Source organism: Podarcis tiliguerta, assembly GCF_965153285.1.
Source record: "Podarcis tiliguerta genome assembly, chromosome: 2".
NCBI classification, from domain to species: Eukaryota; Metazoa; Chordata; class Lepidosauria; order Squamata; family Lacertidae; genus Podarcis; species Podarcis tiliguerta.
This window is the reverse complement of record NC_139535.1, coordinates 119,755,570-119,778,725: the sequence shown is the minus strand read 5'-3', so window position 1 is coordinate 119,778,725 and position 23,156 is coordinate 119,755,570. Positions and strand designations below refer to the sequence as shown.

General features: G+C 47.4%; 8 protein-coding genes across 11 annotated transcripts; 4 read left to right on the top strand and 4 right to left on the bottom strand.

Moving 5' to 3' along the window:
- Positions 1 to 3,031: 3,031 nt before the first annotated feature.
- LOC310671920 (histone H4) lies at positions 3,032 to 4,197 on the bottom strand. Its single transcript, XM_083428378.1, has one exon. It carries the CDS (start codon positions 3,418 to 3,420, stop codon positions 3,109 to 3,111), a length of 312 nt encoding a protein of 103 aa, XP_083284504.1. The 5' UTR covers positions 3,421 to 4,197; the 3' UTR covers positions 3,032 to 3,108.
- Positions 4,198 to 5,204: 1,007 nt separating this feature from the next.
- On the bottom strand, positions 5,205 to 6,380 carry LOC310671919 (histone H2B 5). Its single transcript, XM_083428377.1, has one exon. The coding sequence runs from the start codon at positions 5,970 to 5,972 to the stop codon at positions 5,592 to 5,594; it is 381 nt and encodes a 126-aa protein (XP_083284503.1). The 5' UTR covers positions 5,973 to 6,380; the 3' UTR covers positions 5,205 to 5,591.
- A 53-nt stretch (positions 6,381 to 6,433) lies between these two features.
- LOC310671917 (histone H2A type 2-C-like) lies at positions 6,434 to 6,839 on the top strand (the record flags this gene model as incomplete). The annotated part of the gene is made up of 1 exon (XM_083428374.1): positions 6,434 to 6,839. The coding sequence occupies one exon, from the start codon at positions 6,434 to 6,436 to the stop codon at positions 6,821 to 6,823; it is 390 nt and encodes a 129-aa protein (XP_083284500.1). The 3' UTR covers positions 6,824 to 6,839.
- Positions 6,840 to 8,047: 1,208 nt separating this feature from the next.
- On the top strand, positions 8,048 to 9,147 carry LOC310671914 (histone H3.2; the record flags this gene model as incomplete). Its single annotated transcript, XM_083428368.1, has 1 exon — positions 8,048 to 9,147. The coding sequence occupies one exon, from the start codon at positions 8,048 to 8,050 to the stop codon at positions 8,456 to 8,458; it is 411 nt and encodes a 136-aa protein (XP_083284494.1). The 3' UTR covers positions 8,459 to 9,147.
- Positions 9,148 to 11,620: 2,473 nt separating this feature from the next.
- On the bottom strand, positions 11,621 to 16,597 carry LOC310671916 (histone H2A type 2-C-like). Of its 4 annotated transcripts, XM_083428373.1 has the most exons (3): positions 15,722 to 16,597; positions 11,788 to 11,849; positions 11,621 to 11,677 (listed from the first exon to the last, which is right to left on the bottom strand). In XM_083428373.1, exon 1 carries the CDS (start codon positions 16,592 to 16,594, stop codon positions 16,205 to 16,207), a length of 390 nt encoding a protein of 129 aa, XP_083284499.1. In that variant the 5' UTR covers positions 16,595 to 16,597; the 3' UTR covers positions 11,621 to 11,677; positions 11,788 to 11,849; positions 15,722 to 16,204. The 4 variants fall into 4 exon arrangements, 2 of the variants coding, with proteins under 2 accessions (XP_083284499.1, XP_083284498.1); XR_014508275.1 differs by lacking the exon at positions 15,722 to 16,597 and adding an exon at positions 14,250 to 14,910 and having other exon boundaries at positions 11,626 to 11,849; XR_014508276.1 differs by lacking the exon at positions 15,722 to 16,597 and adding an exon at positions 13,600 to 14,217 and having other exon boundaries at positions 11,626 to 11,849.
- Positions 16,598 to 17,676: 1,079 nt separating this feature from the next.
- On the top strand, positions 17,677 to 18,602 carry LOC310671275 (histone H4). The gene has a single exon (XM_083427020.1). It carries the CDS (start codon positions 18,279 to 18,281, stop codon positions 18,588 to 18,590), a length of 312 nt encoding a protein of 103 aa, XP_083283146.1. The 5' UTR covers positions 17,677 to 18,278; the 3' UTR covers positions 18,591 to 18,602.
- A 437-nt stretch (positions 18,603 to 19,039) lies between these two features.
- LOC310671274 (histone H2A type 2-B) lies at positions 19,040 to 19,600 on the bottom strand. Its single transcript, XM_083427019.1, has one exon. It carries the CDS (start codon positions 19,431 to 19,433, stop codon positions 19,044 to 19,046), a length of 390 nt encoding a protein of 129 aa, XP_083283145.1. The 5' UTR covers positions 19,434 to 19,600; the 3' UTR covers positions 19,040 to 19,043.
- A 194-nt stretch (positions 19,601 to 19,794) lies between these two features.
- On the top strand, positions 19,795 to 20,409 carry LOC310672512 (histone H2B 5-like). The gene has a single exon (XM_083429800.1). The coding sequence runs from the start codon at positions 19,856 to 19,858 to the stop codon at positions 20,234 to 20,236; it is 381 nt and encodes a 126-aa protein (XP_083285926.1). The 5' UTR covers positions 19,795 to 19,855; the 3' UTR covers positions 20,237 to 20,409.
- Positions 20,410 to 23,156: the final 2,747 nt, after the last annotated feature.

The window sequence follows — 23,156 nt, the reverse complement described above, 5'->3', positions numbered from 1 at the left end:
TAGACACTTATACCCATGCAGAATAGTTACTTAGAGTAAGATTGCACATTTGATCAATCACTTTGATTAACCAGTTTACATAAAACATTTGGTCAATTAAAAGGGCACCTTCAAGTAATTGGGCACTATATTTTCTTTATTGTGTTATTTTAAATATATGTTTTCAAAGCACTGATAGAAGGTGCTTCAAAGTGGCACTTCCCCTTCCTCTACCCCCCCTGAAGGAATGCTAAGGCACACCAACTGCACCACATAGGGGCATCATTTCAGGGCTGGCTGTGGGCAAGAGACCTAAAGATTGTGTTCTGCATGGTGGCCCCCTTGTGCACTCACCCATGCATAGAGACACTTGTTGTGGGGCAGCGAAGGGGAGAACACCAGAAGTCAGTGCTGTAGCTCCCTTGCTCTGGGCCACCAGAGAGCAGCTCCCTCCTCACCACTGCCAGTGCAGCAGTGAGTCCAGACAGAGAGGGCTCTGCAGCTACCTGGTTGCTGTTCCTCCCCTGTCCATAGAAGTCCCTGTTCTCTTCATTGCCATCACTGGTGAGAAGCTGCCAAAGCTCTCTGCCTCCAGGGGATGCTATTCTTGCTCCTCTTTGTTGTCTGGGGGATAGGGGTTCTGAAGGGCTCCTCTTCCTCCTCTGGCAAAGGAGGAACCTAAGTGGCCTTCTACACATGGCGGAGGCATACACACACAAGGCTACACCAAATGGTGGCATCCAGTCACAGCTCCAGACAGTGTAGATGGCAGTGAACCTCCTCAGGTGCCTGGCAATGCTGACTCCTGGTCCAACATTAAAACATACAACCATTTTCTTCAGAATGTTTTTATTCTTTTGCACAGAACAATCCTATGCATGTTTACTCAGAAGTTAGTCCTATTAAGTTCCATTATGCTTACACCCGAGGAACACGGGTGGCACTGTGGGTCAAACCACAGAGCCTAGGACTTGCCAATCAGAAGGTCGGCAGTTTGAATCCCCGCGACGGGGTGAGCTCCCATTGCTCAGTCCCAGCTCCTGCCAACCTAGCAGTTCGAAAGCACATAAAAAAAAAATCGTAACTGACATTTGTTAAGGATTGGAAATTCCTTGTGGTTTTTTTGTTTGAAAGAGAAAATGAGCTTATAGTATCAGGATTTGAATACTGAAAAAATATTGGTTTATAGAAGATAGAATGCAGAACCGAGACCTGGAAGTCCTTTTACACTCTTTTCTTTCTGTAGTTTTTACTTTCTTTCACTTTCACTTTCCTCTCCCTTTCTCTTTTCTTTTTAGGTCTCTCCTTTTATTGTCTTTTCCTCTTTCTGACCTTGTTCTTTTTCAGACTCAGTAGCTGTCTTATCATAGTATATTACAAAAAGATACTTTGTAATGGCTATGTATTTATGTATATATGAATAAGAATCAATTAATAAGTTAATTAAAAAAACTAGGCATTCAGCATGGGATTGCCATGCGTCGTTAATCCTGACAAGACAAAAGTACTGTTTTTGGAGGGGGCGGGCGGGTATGTGGGACTCCTTGGTCCTGAATGGGGTAACTCAATACTAGAAATGAGGTTATAGGGAACCAGGCAGAGGGCCTTCTCGGTAGTGGCACCTGCCCTGTGGAACGCCCTCCCAACAGATGTCAAGGCAATAAACAACTATCTGACTTTTAGAAGGCATCTGAAGGCAGACTTCTTTAGGGAAGTTTTTAATGCTTGATGTTTTTATTTTGTTTTTAGATATGCTTTAAGCCAGGGGTCCTTTTACCTTTACACCCATTAGAATTAATGAACCTAAGCAGGTGTACTGGAAATAAAAGTTAGTTGAATACAACCCATTATTTAATTACTGCCAAGATATTGCTGGTTATGGGGGAGGGAGAGAGATTTACTTCTTCAAGCTCCCCTCCCCTCTTGTTTCTCCTTTTCCCTGCCTTGGCTGCGATCCTGTTTGCACTCAGCGGCGCCACCCTTAGAAGGGAGGCATTTCAACTGACGCATCTCAAGATAATTGCTGACATGCTCGGCTAGCACCTCCTGCCCAGAAGGCTCCGCAGCGCAAGCACAGAGAGAGGGGGGGCCAGGGCTGCCGCAAAGCCGGAATAGTATCCTCCTGGCCAACGACCAGAGCTGGAGGAGGCAAATCGAGAAAGAAGAAAGGCAAGCAGGACAGCCATTCCTGGCTTCGTGCCCAAGAGCCCGACAAGAGCGCAGGACCTCAGACTTCTATTGATTTTGAGTGGATGGGGTGGGGGGCAAGTGCCCCCCTTGGCTTTGGGCAAGCCGGTGGGTGGGGAAAATCCGAAATAAGAAACGCGGGCAGAAAAATCGTATGTCTGAGAGAAAGGACTCCAGCTGCTGCCATCGTCCCTTTTTCCACAGCGAGGGAGAAGGCGCAGCCCGGATCCGAATCCCGCGGGCCGCCTCGGAACTACTTATCCCAGAGTGCTTTGCGTCTCTAAGCGACGGCATGACGCTACAGGTTCTCATTGGCCACAGACAGCACAAGGTCACAAGGAGGTGAACAAAGCGATGGGCACAAAGGCTGCTGGGAAATGAGGCGTAGCGCTTTCCAGCCCGGAGACCAGGCTTTTGTTCCCTGGCTTTTGTCTGCCCGCCCTCCCCCCCCCCGCGCTTTTCTCCGAGGTCTAAAGGAAAAGCGTCCGGAATCCTCCTGCGGCTACTAAGCCAGTTTGGAGCCTTACTCTCTAGTGGGTGTCAGCGAAGGGAGGAGCAGAGTTCTGCGCAAAAAGCCCCTTCGAGGTTAGCCTAGGGCCGGGATCAAAGGCTGCCTCCCCTAGAAATTTCACTGAAGAACCAATAGGGTGCTTTTTTAACTCAAAAAACGGTCAGAAGCGGGAGACAAAAAAATGATTCAAGGCGTTGCATCGGAGTATTTTTTAAAAATGAACAGAACTGTAAAAGGCCACCGCACATCTCGACTTTCTTGATTTACGTACATACACGTCGGACCAGTTGCAAATCAAACTACCGCCTTTTCACAAGCTCCCATCCCTACCTTGTTAACGTTACTCTTGAGAGGAAAATTCAGCTTTTTATGAATGTGTAGGTGGCCCTTAAAAGGGCCTTTGGATATTTTGTTGCTCGCTGCAGGAATATTTAGCCGCCGAAACCGTACAGAGTGCGGCCCTGGCGCTTCAAGGCATAGACCACATCCATGGCAGTCACGGTCTTCCTCTTGGCGTGCTCCGTGTAAGTCACGGCATCGCGGATGACATTCTCCAGGAAAACCTTCAGCACGCCCCGGGTCTCCTCGTAGATCAGCCCAGAGATGCGCTTGACTCCTCCACGGCGAGCCAAGCGGCGAATCGCAGGCTTCGTGATGCCCTGGATGTTATCGCGCAGCACCTTGCGGTGGCGCTTGGCGCCCCCTTTCCCGAGCCCCTTCCCCCCTTTACCTCGACCCGACATCTTCGCAGCAGACGCACGAACAGAGAAAGAACCGGCTTATGCAGGAGAGAAAAGAACTCGGCTGAAGTATATACTCTGTATGCGGACCAGAATGAAAACTGGCAGCTCCAGGGAAGGCGGTGCTACCTAACTACGCCTCTCTCGCTATAGGGCGCTGCTCCTCAAATGAGCAGCGGGAGATTTTCAAAATGCCCAATCGCAAATCGCCGCTTCAAGCTGAATAATTTGGCGCCGTTCGTTTGCTCTTGAGTCTGCGTAGAAGTGAACGCTCTCAGGTTGCCCAAAGGAGGCAGGAGAGAGCAGACAAACAAGAAAAAAATGGATGCAAAACTGCCCAACGGAACTCGTTCGCCCCTCCCCTGCTTATTTGCGCTACTTTGTTAGCAGAGGGCAAATTGTGAAACTGTTGCAAAATAAAAACGACTGATAATACCTTCGATGAAAAAGTCGGTCCTCTTTCTTTGACACTGTAAATGAAGTTTAGGAATGAGAGCAGCCTGCGCCCATGTGCATTTGTGATAAATTATTTTAACACTTGCATACAATTAATAAACTACGGAGACGCCAAAGACACCTTAGTGTAAGCCGTGCTGTCACCTACTGAGGAAGAAAAGTGTGTTTTCTTGAAGGAATCCTGTGGAGAAGACCATGTTTTCAGTGGAAACTGGTGCATATGCGATTTGTGTTGAAAACTCTCTGCTTTGATTGCAATGAGATTAAATCCAAACGTGTTTTGGAACATGGATGGAGGGGATAAGCCCAATATTTTTAAAAAAATTCTGGTCCCGATTCCTACTTGGTGTGCTTAAGTATTTGATTTCTTCTCTCTCTCTCTCTCTCTCTCTCTCTCCACACACAAAAAAACCCACACAAACAAATATATATATAATGGACTTTGGAGAGCAAAGTGTAGTGCAATAAAATATGAGTTATGGTACCAGGAGTTGCCTATTCAGATCCCTGATCAAACTTGAAACTCACTGGACTACCGTGGCAAGGTTTTCCTTTCAGTAGTAGTTTACCACCTAAACCAAATCTACCTTACTGGACTGTTATAAGCCTCAGAAAAGCGGGATAAAGTTGTAGTAAATGCCAATAAAAGTGCCCCCCCTTACATGCCATCACTAGGGGTGACGTATAGGAACAATGAAGATTAACTTGAAAGTTCTGCTGCATCCTTGCTTTTAATACAGACATATCATTAGCAAAACCTACAGGCTACATCCAAATCAGGGCTTCTATAATAAATACCCTTTAATTTAAAACTTCCAAACCTTATTCATAATTTAGTATCCACTCCTTCAGTAGCTCCTCATTGTGACCTTAGAGAGAATGCCTGTCATAGGTTGCATAACAAAATGTCAGATATACCTTTATTTGCCTCCCAATTTAGGATTGCATTTCATGTATGATCTAGTTTATTCTTGCATCGCAGAAGGTTGGACCAGATGACCCTCAACAACCAGTCCCACTGTACAATTCTATGCATCTTGAAGGATGTGGGGCTGTGATACACAAAAACTTAACACCCTAATAGTTCTGAGGCTCTAAGATACCAGGAGACATTATTGCTAAAAACTACCCTTTGGGAAATTTTGTTACAGAAGAACAGTAATTAAAACATGTCACTTTTAGCTACTCATAAAAATTAGTTGTAGAAGCTTGTCCAGAAATTAGGAGTCTCTATTGTAAACGCCAGGCCTAGTTATTCTCTAGCAAAGTTTATGCTCCCATCATCCAAAGCACATTCGTAGCATATTCTTGATTCACCACAAACTCAAGTATACTGTATAAAGCTTCTATTTAGTTTTTGAAAATACTATGCATAGCTTTGTGAAGCACACCTGCTCAAGGTGTATTGAGCTATGCCACCACTCTAACCTGCTAGTTCCCCCCCCCCTAAGCTGCCCTACCTAACTTGGTTTCATGCAATATGGGAAAGAATCACAGAACACAAAATACTGTATGACATAATACTTTACATGGGGAAAGTGTGTCTTTAGAGCACCACTACGTATGTTTTAATACAGTAGTTAATAAAAATTGGTGTGCAATGTCAGCATTCATGGGAACTCAGGATGAAAAATGACTCAAGCTCTTTTGTGAGAAAGTGGGTGGCTCTTAAAAGAGCCTTTGGGTTATTGAGTTCTTTGCTAAGCAGCACGATCTGCTTACTTGGAGCTGGTGTACTTGGTGACAGCCTTGGTGCCCTCCGAGACAGCGTGCTTGGCCAGCTCCCCCGGCAGCAAGAGGCGCACGGCCGTCTGGATCTCCCGGGAGGTGATGGTGGAGCGCTTGTTGTAATGGGCCAGGCGAGAAGCCTCTCCGGCGATGCGCTCGAAGATGTCGTTCACAAAGGAGTTCATGATGCCCATCGCTTTGGAGGAGATGCCGGTGTCGGGGTGGACCTGCTTCAGCACCTTGTAGACGTAGATGGAGTAGCTCTCCTTGCGGCTCTTGCGGCGCTTCTTGTCGCCCTTCTTCTGCGTCTTGGTCACCGCCTTCTTGGAGCCCTTCTTGGGGGCCGGAGCAGACTTGGCTGGCTCGGGCATTCTGGCAAAAAACGAGTCTTCGCTCTGGAGGAAATAAGCAGCACTCGGAAACCACCTTTCTCTGGTCACGGCGGACTGCGAAGAGGAATGCGGCGCTGCCGGCGTCAGCCCTTCCTCTATTTAAAGGCCCTTTATGCAAATGAAGGTTGCTGGGCTGACCTGTTTCTATTGGCTGCCGCGCCTCCTGATATCATCTCCGCTGCGCACGCACATGCAAATCATAGGACTGTGATTTTTCCCGTTCCTATTGGAAGAGTGCCGTTTCCACTTCTGTGATTGGTCAGCTCGAGAAATGTGCTTTCTCATTGGCTTGTGGCTGCAGGACGCCCGATGAGCCAATAAGAAATGGTACTTGCAGGCTCCAGGAAGGCATAAAAGGCCCCCGCCTGGGCCCTCGCCCCTCAGTGCTGCTTTTGCCTTGTGCGCGCTGCGTGTGGTGCGTGACAGCCGGTGACGACAGCATGTCTGGCCGCGGCAAGCAGGGAGGCAAGGCGAGGGCCAAGGCCAAGTCGCGCTCTTCGCGGGCCGGCCTGCAGTTCCCCGTGGGCCGCGTGCACCGCCTGCTGCGCAAGGGCAACTACGCCGAGCGGGTGGGCGCCGGCGCGCCCGTCTACTTGGCGGCCGTGCTCGAGTACCTGACGGCCGAGATCCTCGAGCTGGCCGGCAACGCCGCTCGCGACAACAAGAAGACCCGCATCATCCCCCGCCACCTGCAGCTGGCCATCCGCAACGACGAGGAGCTCAACAAGCTGCTCGGCAAAGTCACCATCGCCCAGGGCGGCGTCCTGCCCAACATCCAAGCCGTCCTCTTGCCCAAGAAGACCGAGAGCCACAAGGCCAAAGGGAAGTAAACCTTGGCTGCCCCCCCCCCCAAGGAAAAAAAAAACCCTCGCTGAGCGCTGAACCCAAAGGCTCTTTTCAGAGCCACCCACACCTTCCAGAAAAGAGCTGAGTCCAGGCTGTTGGTAATTTGGAAAGCAAGTTGTCTTGTGCTTAGAACGGGATTAAAAATATTCCTAGCTTTTAAGGTTGAATCGTATTAATCCGCGGGGAACAATTCCCATTCCACCAAGTTAGGTGAAGCTGAGCCCTTGTTTTAGTTGTACTTTTCGTGGTTGAGAAGTATTGGCTGTTCGGGGTATCAATAATGCCCGTTGATGAACAGCTCTTGGTTAAGGAATGATCTTCTACGTGGATCATGCAGTCGTTACCCGTCCCCATTTTATATCTAAAATACACCTTGGGGTACTCGAACAAATAAATATTAGAAAACGAATTGGCATGCCAAGGCAATACCTCACTCCGAGGCAATCTGGCTGCGATGCAGCCTGAGAAAGAATTACGTATGTGTAACGCGGGAGCTGACACATAGTATTAAAAATACTCTTTAACCCTGGTGTTTTTACTGACTCCCCGTAAAATCAAAGGATTCGTCTGTAGGGGGTACGATTCTGAACCAACCATTGCATAGGGGTTTTTTTAGCCCTATAACTGCCTCTACCTGTTAAGTTCAAAGAAGCCTATTCAGCTCCGCATCTCAAAAGCTGCTGCTAATTTAATTCTCTTTGATCCAAAAACCGTTGTCACACTAGGAACGGTGGGGGTTGGGATGCCCTGTGGTCGCACAAATCTGGCTCGTCAACTTTTTCAGCTTTTTAACGGCAGCAACTTTAAGATACGCGCTATTGGAGCTGGAATTGCCGCTAAACACTGTTTCACTCCACACGCATATGTGTTGTTTTTTACTTTCACAACAACCCTGTGAGGTAGGATAGGCTGGGATTCGCGCGCCCCCACCCCGACCAAAAGGTAATTTTATAGGTCGTGTGCTTAGGATCCATGATATAACTGGAGCACCTTTCAGGCAGATGGTCTGGGAGGGGACCGAGAGCTCAGAGGTGGCCTCCAATCCCTTCCAAGCCCGGGAAATTCAAACGCCTGAGCCGCTACGCTCGCGTTCTCGGCCAATCAGGGAAGGAGGATTTCCCTATAAATTCTCTGCTCCCAGGTCCTCTCCCCCGCGTTGCATCCGTCCTGTAGGAGCGAGCTGCTGTCTTGCTGCTTGAGAAAGAGCCATGGCGCGGACCAAGCAGACTGCCCGCAAGTCCACCGGAGGAAAAGCCCCTCGCAAGCAGCTGGCCACTAAGGCTGCCCGGAAAAGCGCCCCGGCCACGGGTGGGGTGAAGAAGCCCCATCGCTATCGGCCGGGCACCGTAGCCCTGCGGGAGATCCGCCGCTATCAGAAATCGACAGAGCTCCTGATCCGCAAACTGCCTTTTCAGCGCCTGGTAAGAGAAATCGCCCAGGACTTCAAGACGGACCTGCGCTTCCAGAGCTCTGCCGTCATGGCCTTGCAGGAGGCTAGCGAGGCTTACCTGGTGGGTCTCTTCGAAGATACCAACCTGTGTGCCATCCACGCCAAGAGGGTCACCATTATGCCGAAAGACATTCAGCTGGCGCGTCGTATTCGTGGGGAGAGGGCTTGAGCTGCTTCCCAGTCGCTACAGCACAGCTGGAAATAACCCAAAGGCTCTTTTAAGGGCCACCCACATAACAGGAAAAGGAGCTGTCGTTACTTCCTACGCAGTATATTTGCACTGCACAATCCAGGTGCACGGAGGCGCTTCGCGTCAGGGGCACCGGCCATTGATGTTCTCCTTCCTGACGTTCAGTATGATCATGTGCATGTTCACTCGGAAGTCCTGCTGAGACTTCTGGGTAAGTGGCTATAGACTTTCAGCCTTAGTGGAAATTTTGAGCTGGAAATCCCCTGCTTTAAATAGGAATGGGTGTACATTGGTTGCAACCGGTCAGGATTTCTAGAGAAATGAAATGGATTGACTTTATTTTAAGATCCTGATTTAATTCAGCAACGCGTTTTCTAACAGTTAAAAGCACCCAGAAGCTGGCATTTCAAAGCCAAGCAAAGAGAGGAGTCTTTCCGTCTGCTCTGTGGTTTGATTCCGCTGGGTCTCTTTTGCACTGTTTGGGCCCAGCGCCATGCATTCCTTGACTGCAATGGGCTTCAGCATCTTTGGATCAGCCTGATCCATTCCAGGTCAGGTCAGGAAATCCAGGTGCTGATTGGCACTTGCTGTACACTTCAAGGAGGGAGAGGGAAATTTATATAACACCTTTGCTCCACTCTAGGAACATCGGCACCATTGTTTTTTTTAGTTTTGAATATTTTGCATGCCTCAAATGCTTCAGTTAGGGGCATAAATACTCCATTTTTTACAAAGAGCATGTTGGTTTATAAAAATTGTAGATGGCAAGCACACTCACTTTTCCTCAGGAGCAATGCCTCGTTGAGATGTGACCTGGTATGGTCCATGTGTACACTCTCCTAAATGTAGTGCTTCTTTCTTGCTGTTTCCTTATAACTATGAGGAGGCTGAGGGAGACATGTACCTACAATTCTGATACTATACTGTATTTCATTCCCTGCTGAAAATGTTCATTTCACAAAGGGTTTTCAGAAAACACATTTGTGCCTGCAGAACATGGAATCGTAGAGTTGGAAGGAACCCTGAGGGTCATCTAGTCTAACCCCCTGCAATGCAGGACTCTCAACACACGTGCCCGAGACTCTTACTGTATTCTCGGGGTCATGGGTTTGAGCCCCACATTGAGCAAAAGTGTCCAGCATTGCAGTGGTTGGACTAGATGACCCTTGTGGTCCCAACTCTACAATTCTATGATTCTGTGGTAATCATTTTTTCTATATTTTATAGTTTTATGATCCTTCAATGCTTTCATTGTACCCCACCATCACATTTTTTATGAGCTGGCAGTTTAGAAATATTCTTATAAATAGATGAGAAAATAAATTAAATTTCATTTGAAGATTACAGGGGAGAATAAAAAAAATGGATGAAATTTTAAGGGGTGGGGTGCAGAACTTGCTACACACCCACCTTGTTACTTCTGAAATGACCAAGTAGTGCTTTGGGTGTCTTGATGAGCCAGCTGCCCTTTGCAGGATTCCCAATGCCCACATGGCCATTAAAACTCAGGGGAGGCGGCATCGGGCAGCTCCTTTGATAGGGATTTTTTTCAGATCTGGAGCTTGCAGCAATGTTTGCTGGAAACAAAAGCCCAGGCACCACCCTTGACTGAGGCAGGAAAATGGAAGCCTCTTTGGCGAGTGAAGAAAACTTGTGAAATGCGGGAAGAGATTGTGGCAGAACAATACGTCAGTGCTAAAAGGTAGTAGAAGATAAATCTTTAAAAGATAGAAGGAAAAGAAAGCTCTTAGATCAGGCATAGGCAACCTGGGCCTGCCAGATGTTTTGGGACTACCAACTCCCATGATCCCTAGCTAACAGGACTAGTGGTCAGGGATGATGGAAATTGGGTCCCAAAACATCTGGTGGGCCAAGGTTGCCTATGCCTGTCTTAGATGATACCTTGTCTGCCCTGTTAAAATAGCCCAAGGATCTAGTGACGTTGGTCTATATACTAAGATGCCTTTGAAGTGGCTCATCCACTTCTTGGTCAGTGCTGTTCTATTCTACATATTTTGTAACTTTCAGCTAATGGTGCTGCCTTTAGAATAGAATAGCAAGCCCTTTTGCTTCTTGAAGATGTCGTAAGAGAGTCATGGTCAGAGAGGGGAATAAAGGAAAAATGACCCAACTAATATCAAAGTTACAGTATTATGCCTTAAAACCCCACAAGAAAATTAAACTGTGCCTTGGAGAATGCATTGTTTGAGAATGTATCGTTTTGCTGTGTTTTCTCATTGATTTAAGAATGCATCTAAATGTATCCTTACGGAAATGTATAGGAATGTATCTGAAAGAACTGAATGTATCCTTATTGAAATGTATATCTTTTACTTGAATGTGTCTTTACTGAAATGTATTTTTCTCAAAACGCTGTACTATGCTGTATTTTCTGAATGTATCCTTAGCTGTCAATTTACAGATTTGAAAATAAGGGACCAGCAGCCAAAATAAGGGACCTGCAGCCTCACCTGTTCCAGGCACTCCAGTCTTCCTGTCCTCTTGCAGTCTGGTCAAACTCATGCTGGGTAGCTTCGAGAACACTGTCTAACCAACTTTGTAACCAGAGGTTCAACTGAATAGAATCTGAATCACATGCACCACGAGGCCTATGCAACCTCAATTTAAGATGGCTCCCCAGCCTGGCTTTGCACTGCAAAGTTTGCAGCAGCACGTGCAACAAAATGGCATCCAGCATTCAAAAACCTCCTCAGCTTGCATTAACTAGCCACACACAAGGCATGCAAGCTCCACCCCCCAGTCGTTCTTAGACTTTTATTGGGTGAGCAATACAGCCAAGCAACACACTTGGAGCCTCCCTCCTCCCTGGCTGGCAGGGAGGGAGGGAGAGGAGCGGCTTCCTTTGAAATTTAAGGGACATCATTTAAGGGACATTTAAGGGACATCCATCAATAAGGGACAGCAGCAAGACATGGCGCTGGAATAAGGGACTGTCCCTTCAAATAAGGGACACTTGACAGCTATGTGTATCCAATCCTAGCTGCCAAAACACTCTCCACCACACTGCCATCTACTGAATTTGCAAATAATGCCACGAATACAACCCAAAATAAAGTAGTTTTATTTTCCAATAAGTATGCAAACATGAGACTATCACACTGGAATTGATAGCAACGCAGAGCCATTTCCAGAACATCCAGCTCACGATCTGCATATTAGCAACTACGGAAAGCTTTCCTGTAGATAAAGGAACAGCCATTAACCAGATCCAGAAGAAGCTCAATGCATATTATTCCAGCCCTCCAGCAAAACTGACAACTCCCAAGATCTTACAACATCCTACTTACCTTATGTTAATCCCCTCTTCTCCCCACTCAGGTCACTTCCCGCCACCTCTCCTGTTATTGATCTGTTTGGAAACCAAAAGGTATAAGAGTCAAAGCAGCCCTTTGTTCGAGGTTCTCACTCCGTTTTTATGACGTGAGGGGCGGACCCTGTTGCAACAGTTTTGGTTTTTTCCTGTTCTTTCAATAAAGATCAGACTTTGCTTTTTCACCAATCCTGGTGTGGTCTCTGACATTTCCCGACGGGTAAGAAGCCTCCACAACCGCGCTCCTTCCGAGGTCCCAGTCCTCCTTATGAGGCAGGGACTCCCTTGGGGAAGGAATTATTTATTTCAAAGACAGTCTGTGATGCGGGCACCTAAGGCCTTGGAAATCTGGAGGCTGCTCTGGCAACTAGAAGACCCAGAGGGCCACTTCAGTCTACTTTTTTTGGTCACTAAATTTCCACTTAGGCCAAGGCTTGCTTGCTTGGTAGCTTGAGAAAGGAACTGCTCTTTAAACCAGAGAATTTGCAACAGCCTCTTTCCTTGCTCTTTGCATTTCTTGTGTTTGAAGAACCAGAAATCAAGATCAAAAACATCCCATTAGAGACATCCTGTGTTAAACGGAGAAGCACATGGGACTGACTAATTGTCAGCTAGGATATAATTACTGTTTTGAAACCGAATAAGATGGTGGAAGCTGGCAGATACTGGCTGCTTGAACCCTTTGGAACCCTTTTCTGCTACTCTTCAACTGAATACATGCCATTGCATAAACACCCTAAGATATCAATTCAGTACTTTCCTAACTACTCTCATTTGCTGAGATTTGTGAGTAGAAAATTACTATCTCACTCTCTATCTGGATAAATAAAAAAAATGTCCAGTAGCACCTTAGAGAGATTGCTTTTGCTGTTAATGTGTGTGCACATGCAGTAGAGAGTTTTATGTTTCAGCCTGTGATAGGAATTTTATAGTCTTAGATATATGGTAATGTTCATAAGTGTACCAACCAAGCACATACATATATCAGCACAGGAAGGCCAACCTGGAACCATTTTGATTCCTAAACTGAGCAAATGTTTCCTCTGCAAGGTCAAACTGGAAAAGCCTCCCCATTGTCTTTTCCTTCTCAAATCTTGTCTTAAGGGTATGTCTGTGTTTGAATAGGGTGTGAGCCTGTGATCTGGCCCAGGAACTAAGTATTTATCACTACAAAAGAATGGCCAGGCTCCCCAGGCAATCCAATCAAGTAACCTGCCAGACAGGAGATAAACAAAAACAGGAGAAAAACAATATTCAAATGTTCTGTTTTAGACTGCCTTTTCTGTGATGTAGGTGTGATGTATCTGAGGAGTGGTCTTAGGTTACACCCCTTCTGTGATGTATGTATGATGTTTCTGGGGGTGGTCTTGATCTACAGGGTGGCAATTTCAAATGTCTTTATAAGGCCTTGCATGCCATTTCTCTGGGTTCCTCCTCTCTCCTGCAGGTGAGGGGAGCACCCTGTTGCAACAGATCAATAAAGGCCAAGCCTACAGGCTGCTGTTTTGCTCTAAGTAATCCTGGTTAGTGTCTTTGTTTTTGTCCAAGGGAGCCCTCGGATTTTTCCGTTAACAAGCCTCCTGTTCCAGGTCTCTTTGGATTCTTAGGCCAGTAGTACACAACTAGAAGCTCACTTTAAGACCGATCTTGCATTGTTAACTGGGCCTCTACCTTCTGATGCACACCTGAAATAAACTCTCCAGAGGGTGCAGTAGATCATATTCAAATACGTAATGAGACAAGTTATAAAACATCATTTTTAGAAAACAAATTGTTTAGTTCAATTTACAAAAGTTAGTTTCCCCATGTCAGTACAATGGTTTTGTCGGTGCTTGAATCCACCTTATGTGCAGACCAGACAGCTGCAGATAACCGGAGCTGCCATCCAGAATGTCCAGAGGGCATGAGGTTTGGGAAAGCTAAATTAGATTGAACAAAAGACAGTTGAAATTCTTCATTAAAATATTGTTAAAATCATTAGAAACAAGTTACACTAAAAATTAAAACCAATAACTGCACAGCTGTTATACTTTAAAAATCACATGGCTAGATAGTCTTGCTGAAACTGAAAGGTTCTTAGCAGGCACTGAAAACAATACAAAGACAGCATCCATGGGCAGTGAGTTCCAGAGTGTAGGAGCTGCCACACTAAGTAACTGGTTTCCTGCAAGTGCAGAGGAAACACTTTGCAAGTGCCAGTTCTGCAAATCTAAATGGTACTTATTCTCTACTGATGGCAGGGTGTACTTTGGCTGAATTGGCAACTTTTGAATGTGTGTAAAAATCCACAGATACATGGGAGGTGGGGATTCTCCATTCATTCACTTCCCGTTAGAGCCTCTGTTCATCTGCAAATGCTATACAGTGGTACCTCGGGTTACATACACTTCAGGTTACATACGCTTCAGGTTACAGACTGTGCTAACCCAGAAATAGTACCTTGGGTTAAGAACTTTGCTTCAGGATGAGAACAGAAATCATGTGGCAGCAGCAGGAGGCCCCATTAGCTAAAGTGGTGCTTCAGGTTAAGTATGCACCTCCAAAATGTATATCTGAGGTCCAGTGTGAGGGCTTAAAGGCATCCATGGCAGCAGAGAAGCAGAGTATGGTGACCAAAGTTGATGGACAAAGGAGCTGTCAAGGAGAGGGGCAGTTTTCTGATAGTGCAGCCTCTTCCATCCCTGCTCCTCTTCTGCCACACCCATTTGGACAGGGCAAGAGCCTTTGGCTTCCTCTTGCATCTGCTACCCATACCACTAAATGTAAACAAACAACAAGTATTATTTGCACAATTGCTGACTTTATGCTGTGTGTTTTTTCTCAATTTTTCTTCCTGTGTTTTGAAGAGCAGCTCTGATTTTTAAAATGGATTCTTTTGCTTGATAAATTATTCTTTGTGCTTCTTTCCCCCCAATTCCCATCTGGCCAGTCCCCACAACAAAGCAGTAAAATAAGTTTGATATGTCCTAAAGGCTCCAACAGGTCACCTGGTGGAATACCGTTATCACACTTCTTCCCAAATCTATTGCCCATATCCACAGCTGAATTTTGGGCTCAACTTAGATATGTGCATCACGTCACGTTAATTCAAAAGGCCTCTCTAGGCTACACCATAAACAGCACCTTCCCTGACATAAGGTAAAATACGGTAGTATTCTGCTCTTTCGTGCTATACTCATTTCCCCAAGGCCCTCTGCCATATATTTGGTTACGGGGTGGGGTGGGGTGCACCTCTAAGTTCTTTGCCTTTCCAGCTTATTAAAATTTATGACTCAAAGCCTAAGCATAGGATATAATTGTTGTAAATACATCATCCATGTGATGATCTTGAGGCAGTATATGGTAATTTGTATACTAAGACAAGAGCACTCAGAAGGGTGCTGTCAGACTAGATCCTCCAAAGGAAGGGGGATCTGCTAAAAGTGGTTCAACAGCTAGTTGAAAACATTATATGGAGGCAGGAATCAGACCATGCTCCAGGACATGAAGGGGGGGGGGGACACACAGGATCCCTGCCAACACAGAGGTGGCTGCAGCCCAAATATGTTTTTTCATCTTCCGTTTCGCTTTCCCCAAGTTTCTCCAGCTAGAAAATTGGCAAAAGGTCCCCCAATGGCAGGAAAGCAACGCCTGTGCTAGGGGAAGAATTGCTCACCGACAGCAAACTCCATACCTAGTTTTTAATGACAAGCAACTTTTAGGAAATCTTTATCGTGCTTTAGAGACCAACTACAGTAAGTTTGTTCTGGTCTGGGTATAAGCTTTCGTGTGCATGCACACTTCTTCAGATACCAGAAATGCATACACACAAAAACTTATACCTGGAACAAACTTAAGTTGGTCTCTTAAGTTGCTACTGGACAATTTTTATTTATTTATTTTGGCTGCATCAGACCATCACAGCTACCTACCTTAATCTAGATTTATAGTGCTTATTCTTCTGTTTTTACACTTTGAGACAGTTTGGCAGCCAAGTGTTTGGCTGCTTCACGTGGTGAAGTTGACTGCAACAAGTAATGTCCAAACTGACAAGCTATCACATTCCCAGCACCACACATTATGTTTTGGTTTAGTTTGTCAGGCTCAGGAGCTTATCCAAATAGGAACCATGACAATACAGCTGTAATTTAAACTAAGTGCAGTAGATCAAAGACATAATTGCCAACTTTGATAACCATGAATATCACCAACAAATAAAACTAAGGATAAATGATTTGAAAGCACACATGTCATATGGCCTCCATTTCTACAAACTGTAGCAAAGGGGAAAGCAAGAAAGGATTGAGGCAACAGCAATCAGGCGACTGCCAGCTCTTTTCTGGAAGGTGTGGGTGGCTCTGAAAAGAGCCTTTGGTTCAGTTTCAAGGAGAACTGCGAGGCCCAGAAGAGCAGCTTCACTTCCCTTTGGCCTTGTGGCTCTCGGTCTTCTTGGGCAAGAGGACGGCTTGGATGTTGGGCAGGACGCCGCCCTGGGCGATGGTGACTTTGCCGAGCAGCTTGTTGAGCTCCTCGTCGTTGCGGATGGCCAGCTGCAGGTGGCGGGGGATGATGCGGGTCTTCTTGTTGTCGCGAGCGGCGTTGCCGGCCAGCTCGAGGATCTCGGCCGTCAGGTACTCGAGCACGGCCGCCAAGTAGACGGGCGCGCCGGCGCCCACCCGCTCGGCGTAGTTGCCCTTGCGCAGCAGGCGGTGCACGCGGCCCACGGGGAACTGCAGGCCGGCCCGCGAAGAGCGCGACTTGGCCTTGGCCCTCGCCTTGCCTCCCTGCTTGCCGCGGCCAGACATGCTGTCGTCGATGTATCCGCACAACTTCCTCTCCCAAGAAAGCGAGCCAACTACGGAAGGCAACGCCGGCGAGGGGCTTTTATAGCTTCCGAGAGGCTCGAAAATGACGCTTCTGATTGGCTGGAGATGGAGTAAAAAAAAATAAACCAATTGGGAAGAAGATTTCTAAGTCTGCACCAACCTGAGGGGGAGACGACGCGTTCATCCAATTGGTAGTGGGAAATCACAGGCTCATTATTTGCATGTGCGCGCCTAAGTGGGGATGAGCTTAAGAGCCCTCTCAGCCAATCGAAAAGTTGGGGCATAAGAGCTCCCCACTCCGATCTTCCGCGGCTTCTTCTTACAGTCGTCTGACAGAAGGGGTGGGAGTGTTTCTAATGCGTGAGGTGTGCTTTTGATGAATGAAATACTGTAATTTAAATTATGCCATAAGGAAGAGCTTGTTTCTGTCGTGCGCGCGCTAAATTTCGCCCGAGAGTTAATGTGTCAGCTTTGGTCTCGTGGACAGCTGGCCATTTATAGATGTATCCTTTGAATTATTATCATAATCATTGTTTATTTTATTTCTCGCCCTTAACACGCAGGTCCCAGAGATGTGCGGAATAGACGTGCCTGATGAAGCTCCGCTCCACGCTGCTGGAGCTTAGCTTGGGGGGCAAAGGTCTGCAGTGTGTGCAAGCAGATCCAGCATGTAGAACCTGATTGAGAGTGTATGTGTCCTGGGAAATAGGGGGTCACATTCAAACAAGATCGCCAACCATGGTTCTAGATTCGGGTAGGTAGCCGTGTTGGTCTGACGCAGTCGAAATAAATAAAATAGGCGCTACTGGACAAATTTTTAATTATTTATTTAGATCGCCAACATTACTCTGAATGAGGAGGCGGAACTCTGTCCATGTCGACGATTAAGTTCCATCAGCAGAAGTTGAACTTTACACTAGAACGTGGGTGGAAGAGCCCGCTCTACCTTGGCGTTGCGGGCAGGGCTATGTTTAGTGCAGGAAATACATGTTTTACAGGAAATTTCCTAGTTCTAACTACCTCAGTTTGGGAATGCAGCAAGCCATGCTTGGTGTCACAAAAATGTCCTCCTACTGACGTGAGGATGAAGAAGAAAGGAATTAGGTAATGAGGGAAGCAACCTTAAGAGTATCCCTCAAGCCTGAAGAAAGGTCATCATGGGTTAAAGGACAGACTAGAGTTGCCCATGCCCTCTCATGTAGGTACAGTACATCAACCTCGAGCGCAAGCTGAGTAGTATTCCAACACTTGATGGTCCAATAGGATGACATTACAAAACAGCTTTCATGTGCTCAGATTGTACCATTGTCCTGGTAGTGGTCAGAGTTTTCAGGGACCCTACACAGAAATGAAGGGGAAGCGAGTGAATTGCACGTCATAAGAATACCTTTCTACGCCTGCTCTGAAGCAGGGAAGGCGCCAGCGCGCTCTCTCAGTTAAATTGTTGCAGCTAATTTATTACTGGCTGTTTTGAAACACTGCTGCGTTTTATTGGAGAAGCTGACTTAGCATTGCCCTATAGCGTTGTTGTAACAGTATACGCTCCTGCGTTCACTCCCCGCTCGTTCCCCCGCTCAAAGTTTTCCTTCAGGTCGGCTTTCAGACTATATAAAGTGAAACTGCTGCCTGTCGCTCTCATTCGCAAGGTCTTTGAGGCTGTAAGATGTCGGGTCGAGGTAAAGGGGGGAAGGGGCTCGGGAAAGGGGGCGCCAAGCGCCACCGCAAGGTGCTGCGCGATAACATCCAGGGCATCACGAAGCCTGCGATTCGCCGCTTGGCTCGCCGTGGAGGAGTCAAGCGCATCTCTGGGCTGATCTACGAGGAGACCCGGGGCGTGCTGAAGGTTTTCCTGGAGAATGTCATCCGCGACGCCGTGACTTACACGGAGCACGCCAAGAGGAAGACCGTGACTGCCATGGATGTGGTCTATGCCTTGAAGCGCCAGGGCCGCACTCTGTACGGTTTCGGCGGCTAAAATTAGGCGATGCTGCAGTAGCATTAGCAGTTACCAAAAAAATACTCAAAAGGCCCTTTTAAGGGCCATCCATGTTTTCAACAAAGAGTTGTATTGCTGTCACAAAGTAGCCTCATGTACCAAACTTTCTGCTACTTGGGTTTATACTTTGTTGTAGCTGCCAGACGTCAGTGCTCTTTTACCTCCCGGTTCCAAATCATAGTGCAGATCATGTGCAGCGAAGCAAAAAGTTACTGACTCCCTTCCGTTTAAAACACGCGTTATATGCATCCCCCCAAAATTCAAAAGCTCCTTTCCCTTTTTTGCGGGGGGAAAAGTACTTCATTACGAACGCATTTTCACTAGTAGTGACTCTTTCAGCCTTTTTTGATATTTGTGGGTGGCTCTTAAAAGAGCCTTTTTGTGATGCACAGGTGTTTTAGGCTTTGTTAGGTGGAAGAGCCCGCTTCTTCCTCATTTGCCTTTGGGCTTGTGGCTCTCTGTCTTCTTGGGGAGCAGAACAGCCTGGATATTGGGCAAGACTCCCCCCTGGGCAATAGTGACTCCTCCCAGCAGCTTGTTCAATTCTTCATCGTTGCGAACCGCCAGCTGGAGGTGACGGGGGATGATCCTCGTTTTCTTGTTGTCGCGGGCAGCGTTGCCCGCCAGCTCCAGTATTTCAGCCGTGAGATACTCCAGCACCGCGGCCAGGTAAACGGGGGCCCCCGCGCCCACCCGCTCGGCGTAGTTGCCCTTGCGGAGCAGGCGGTGCACGCGGCCCACGGGGAACTGGAGGCCGGCGCGCGAGGACCGCGACTTCGCCTTGGCCCTCGCCTTCCCCCCTTGCTTGCCGCGGCCAGACATGGCGACACTGACTCAGCTCCGCTCAGAGGCGCAGCAAAAAATAAAACGGCAATTAAGAAGAAAAGAACCCCCGGCGCCTTTTATGCCCTCCTCGCCGAGGGAAGCGCAATTACGGATTGGTCAGATCCGTCACCAGCACAGCAGAGCCAATAAGAAGACAATTTCTAAAGGCGGCCAATCGGGAGCGGAGAGGCGGCTGCCGCCCAATGAAAAGCCGGCGCTTGCAGTACTCTAATTTGCATGTGCGTGCGCAGTGGCGGCGCTACAAAACGCTGCCCTCAGCCAATGGAAACGTTCGGCATTGGAACCCTTCATTTGCATAGGGAGACTATAAATACAGGGCTGGGATGAGTTAGCCCGCTTCACACTTCGCTTTTTTTCTTCTTTTTGCTGGTACAGAAAGTAGGGGGGCTTCCTGCACAATGCCCGAGCCAGCCAAGTCTGCTCCGGCCCCCAAGAAGGGCTCCAAGAAGGCGGTGACCAAGACGCAGAAGAAGGGCGACAAGAAGCGCCGCAAGAGCCGCAAGGAGAGCTACTCCATCTACGTCTACAAGGTGCTGAAGCAGGTCCACCCCGACACCGGCATCTCCTCCAAGGCCATGAGCATCATGAACTCCTTTGTGAACGACATCTTCGAGCGCATCGCCGGAGAGGCTTCTCGCCTGGCCCATTACAACAAGCGCTCCACCATCACCTCCCGGGAGATCCAGACGGCCGTGCGCCTCTTGCTGCCGGGGGAGCTGGCCAAGCACGCTGTCTCGGAGGGCACCAAGGCTGTCACCAAGTACACCAGCTCCAAGTAAGCGGACTCTGCTGCTGAGAAAGGCCACCCAGAACCCAAAGGCTCTTTTAAGAGCCACCCACTTTTCTCAGAAGAGAGCGAGTCACTTGTCTCCAAAGTGCAGTATATTTACCTGGCACGTTGGCGTCCTCCCCCCCCCCCCCCCAACTCAATAAAAGGCAATGACTTCTTAAATTTCTCCAGAAATCTTCCACGCATAAGCTCGTCTGTTACTGCGGCAGCCTATCAAACAAGTGCAACGTTTCCCTCTTTCCGCCCATCCTCCGTTACATCAGTTTCGTACATGGTTTTGCAGTCACACAGTTCTGGATTTTGCTTTTGGCACAGAAATTTCAGATTAGTACTGCCTTAATTTCTTTTTTAAAATGCTACAATTTTGAAACAAGCCCTAATTACATAAACGGAATCTAGTTATATAGCCTGCAGTAGGTTACATCGATACCTGGGCAAGTTAGTATAGCAGAATCGATCTAGTCATGGGGAAGGTCCTGTTCGCTCGCTGCTCCCGATTCTGGGCACGCAGTCTCAATAGGCTTCCTAGGAAAATGGCATGGCGCGGAGCGGCGGGCAGCCCAGTGTAACAAGTGCAAGCTGCTTCCGTATTAGGAAGAATATGATCGCTACAGAATAAGCAGTGCGATCCCTGTTCCCTTGGTGTTTTACAGCCCTCTTCTTTGTCATTCTCTATACTGCCACCTAATGGGCATATGCAGTCATACAGAGCTGATGGAAATCTGGTCTGCAGAGGCTGCTCATAGCGGGGCAGAGGGGCGGCTGGTTTCCACCTCAGTGTTGCCTCCACCATGTTTGCTGCCTCCTGCTTGCTGCTTCTCTCTCTGCTAGCTCTGTTCGTTTTCTGAAATCTGACAGGGGCTACTTCTGCAGGCTTGATGGAGAAGTACTGGCCTCCAAATATGCAAATAGTCACCTGTGGGAAGGAACACACCTTTCTCTGACACACCCACCCATTATCCCGGTGTGTTTCTTAGAATCACATAATTGTAGAGTTGGAGGGGACTCCAAGGGTCATCTAGTCCAACCCCTGCAATGCAGGAATCTCAGCATCCAGTTACCAGACCCTGCCCTGCTTTGCAAATGGCTAGCAGTTTTATTGCTGCACCACCAGGACCCCCTTTGCACCTTCATTTCACTTTTAAGAATGCTGTGGGCTCTCATGCACATGTTAACCAGCTTTTCCAGAGGGACAGCAAAGCACCCTGTGTTGCAACCTTGGGGTGTTGCAGGTGCTGATGGACTCCCCCCATTCCCAGCTAGCTACTAGTTGTAGAACTACTAGTTGTGGTTCAGCAGCATACAGAGGGAGCTCTGGGTTGAGGAAGACTGTGGTACGGCCTTCACCCTGTCAAAATGCGTTGCCAATTCCATGAGGCACAGGGTCATTGCTGCATGTGTTGCTCTTTGTATTGTACAAGCACAAAGTAGGTGGTCCCCCAAAGAGCACCAAAGCTCCAGGGGGAGCCAACAGAACCCACAAATGATATAGAAGGCAGTGAACATATCTGACAGATAAAACAATAGGATATTGTATAGTGTATAGTGTATTAGTACATAAAAACACATGGAACATGAACTATATTCCGGCTGGGGAAGTGCAGTGAGTGGAGCATCTGCTTTCCGTGCAGAAAGTCACAGGCTCAATTGCTGGCATCTCCAAGAAGGGCTGGGGAAGTTCCCTGCCAGTCAGTGTAGGCAATGCTTGACTTGATAGGTCTCCACGCCATCAAGTGACCCAAGGAAGAAGAGGGGCTCCTCAGGCAGAAAAGGCCACACCCGCAAACAAAGACAGCAAGCTCCAGTTTGGGCACCCAAGGGGAACCAGTCCCAACAGGGCTTGCATTTGACACCAAATTTAAAAGGCAATCCAGATGAGTGCTGTTTGTGAAGGAGTCCTTGGGTGAGCCCTTTCAAGCCACATCTTTACCTGCTGCCACAACTATAATGGAGACAACTCTTAACTATATGTCAGAGGCATTAGTCAGAGGCAAAATGTAGGTGGCAAAAAGGCAGGGCAATGAATGTGACTCTTAACTTTGTGCAACTGGCTACATTGCACACATCAAACCCTCTGTGAAAGTAAGAGGAGACATCGGGGCTATCCTTTTGCTTCACTCCTTTCAGGTACTGGTCCATGCCTAAAAGCTCTGCATTATTATTATTATTACGCTGTGGTGCTTTCCCCATGAAAACTTGTTATTTAGTGCATAATTGGAGCAAACATCAGGCTTTCAGTGGGTTGTCGTTTGCTCCGGTTGAGCTTTCCAGAGTGGGGAAAGCGCTGGAAAACAACCTGGGACTGCAGTTGTTGGAAATGATTTGTTAAAAATGCTCCCAGCTTTGTCACTGAATTGCAGTTTCCAGTGCTCTCTTCAGCTGGTCCTATACATGCAGCAGAATGAGAACTGTACCATTTGGGGCTATAGGTGTAGATACCACTTTGGAATGTCCCCCCCCCCCTATAAAAGAACTACTGCTCCCATCTACCCCGCAAACAGAATACTTGCATCTCTGGCTTTAGCCCAGTACTTTGTTCTGTGTGCTAGTTTCCTATTGCATATTTTTCTAAAACAAAGCAAAACAAAACACCAGAGAACTTGTCCACATAATGGACCTAGTGAAGGAGAACTTTGGTAGGTGGGCTGAGAGTTTGTTGGACCCTGAGTGAGAAGCCGGAGGCTGAGAGGGAGGGTGTGCTGGAAGGGAAATGAACTGACATTGCTTTATATATGTTAGTAACTTAGTATTAACATAATCTTTTTATATGTAACTGTATTTTTTATAATATTTTGCTTAAGTTGTCTGTTGTTGCTTCAGTTTTCTGTATTTTTAATATATTAAGCGGTATCGAAATTAAACAATCAGTCAAGGTACCATTAGACATGGACTTCAGGTTTGAAGTCTGG

Bases quoted from the DNA above. Each gene is read 5' to 3' on its own strand.
- LOC310671920 (XM_083428378.1), bottom strand. From the start codon at position 3,420: ATGTCGGGTCGAGGTAAAGGGGGGAAGGGGCTCGGGAAAGGGGGCGCC.
- LOC310671919 (XM_083428377.1), bottom strand. From the start codon at position 5,972: ATGCCCGAGCCAGCCAAGTCTGCTCCGGCCCCCAAGAAGGGCTCCAAG.
- LOC310671916 (XM_083428373.1), bottom strand. From the start codon at position 16,594: ATGTCTGGCCGCGGCAAGCAGGGAGGCAAGGCGAGGGCCAAGGCCAAG.
- LOC310671275 (XM_083427020.1), top strand. From the start codon at position 18,279: ATGTCGGGTCGAGGTAAAGGGGGGAAGGGGCTCGGGAAAGGGGGCGCC.
- LOC310671274 (XM_083427019.1), bottom strand. From the start codon at position 19,433: ATGTCTGGCCGCGGCAAGCAAGGGGGGAAGGCGAGGGCCAAGGCGAAG.
- LOC310672512 (XM_083429800.1), top strand. From the start codon at position 19,856: ATGCCCGAGCCAGCCAAGTCTGCTCCGGCCCCCAAGAAGGGCTCCAAG.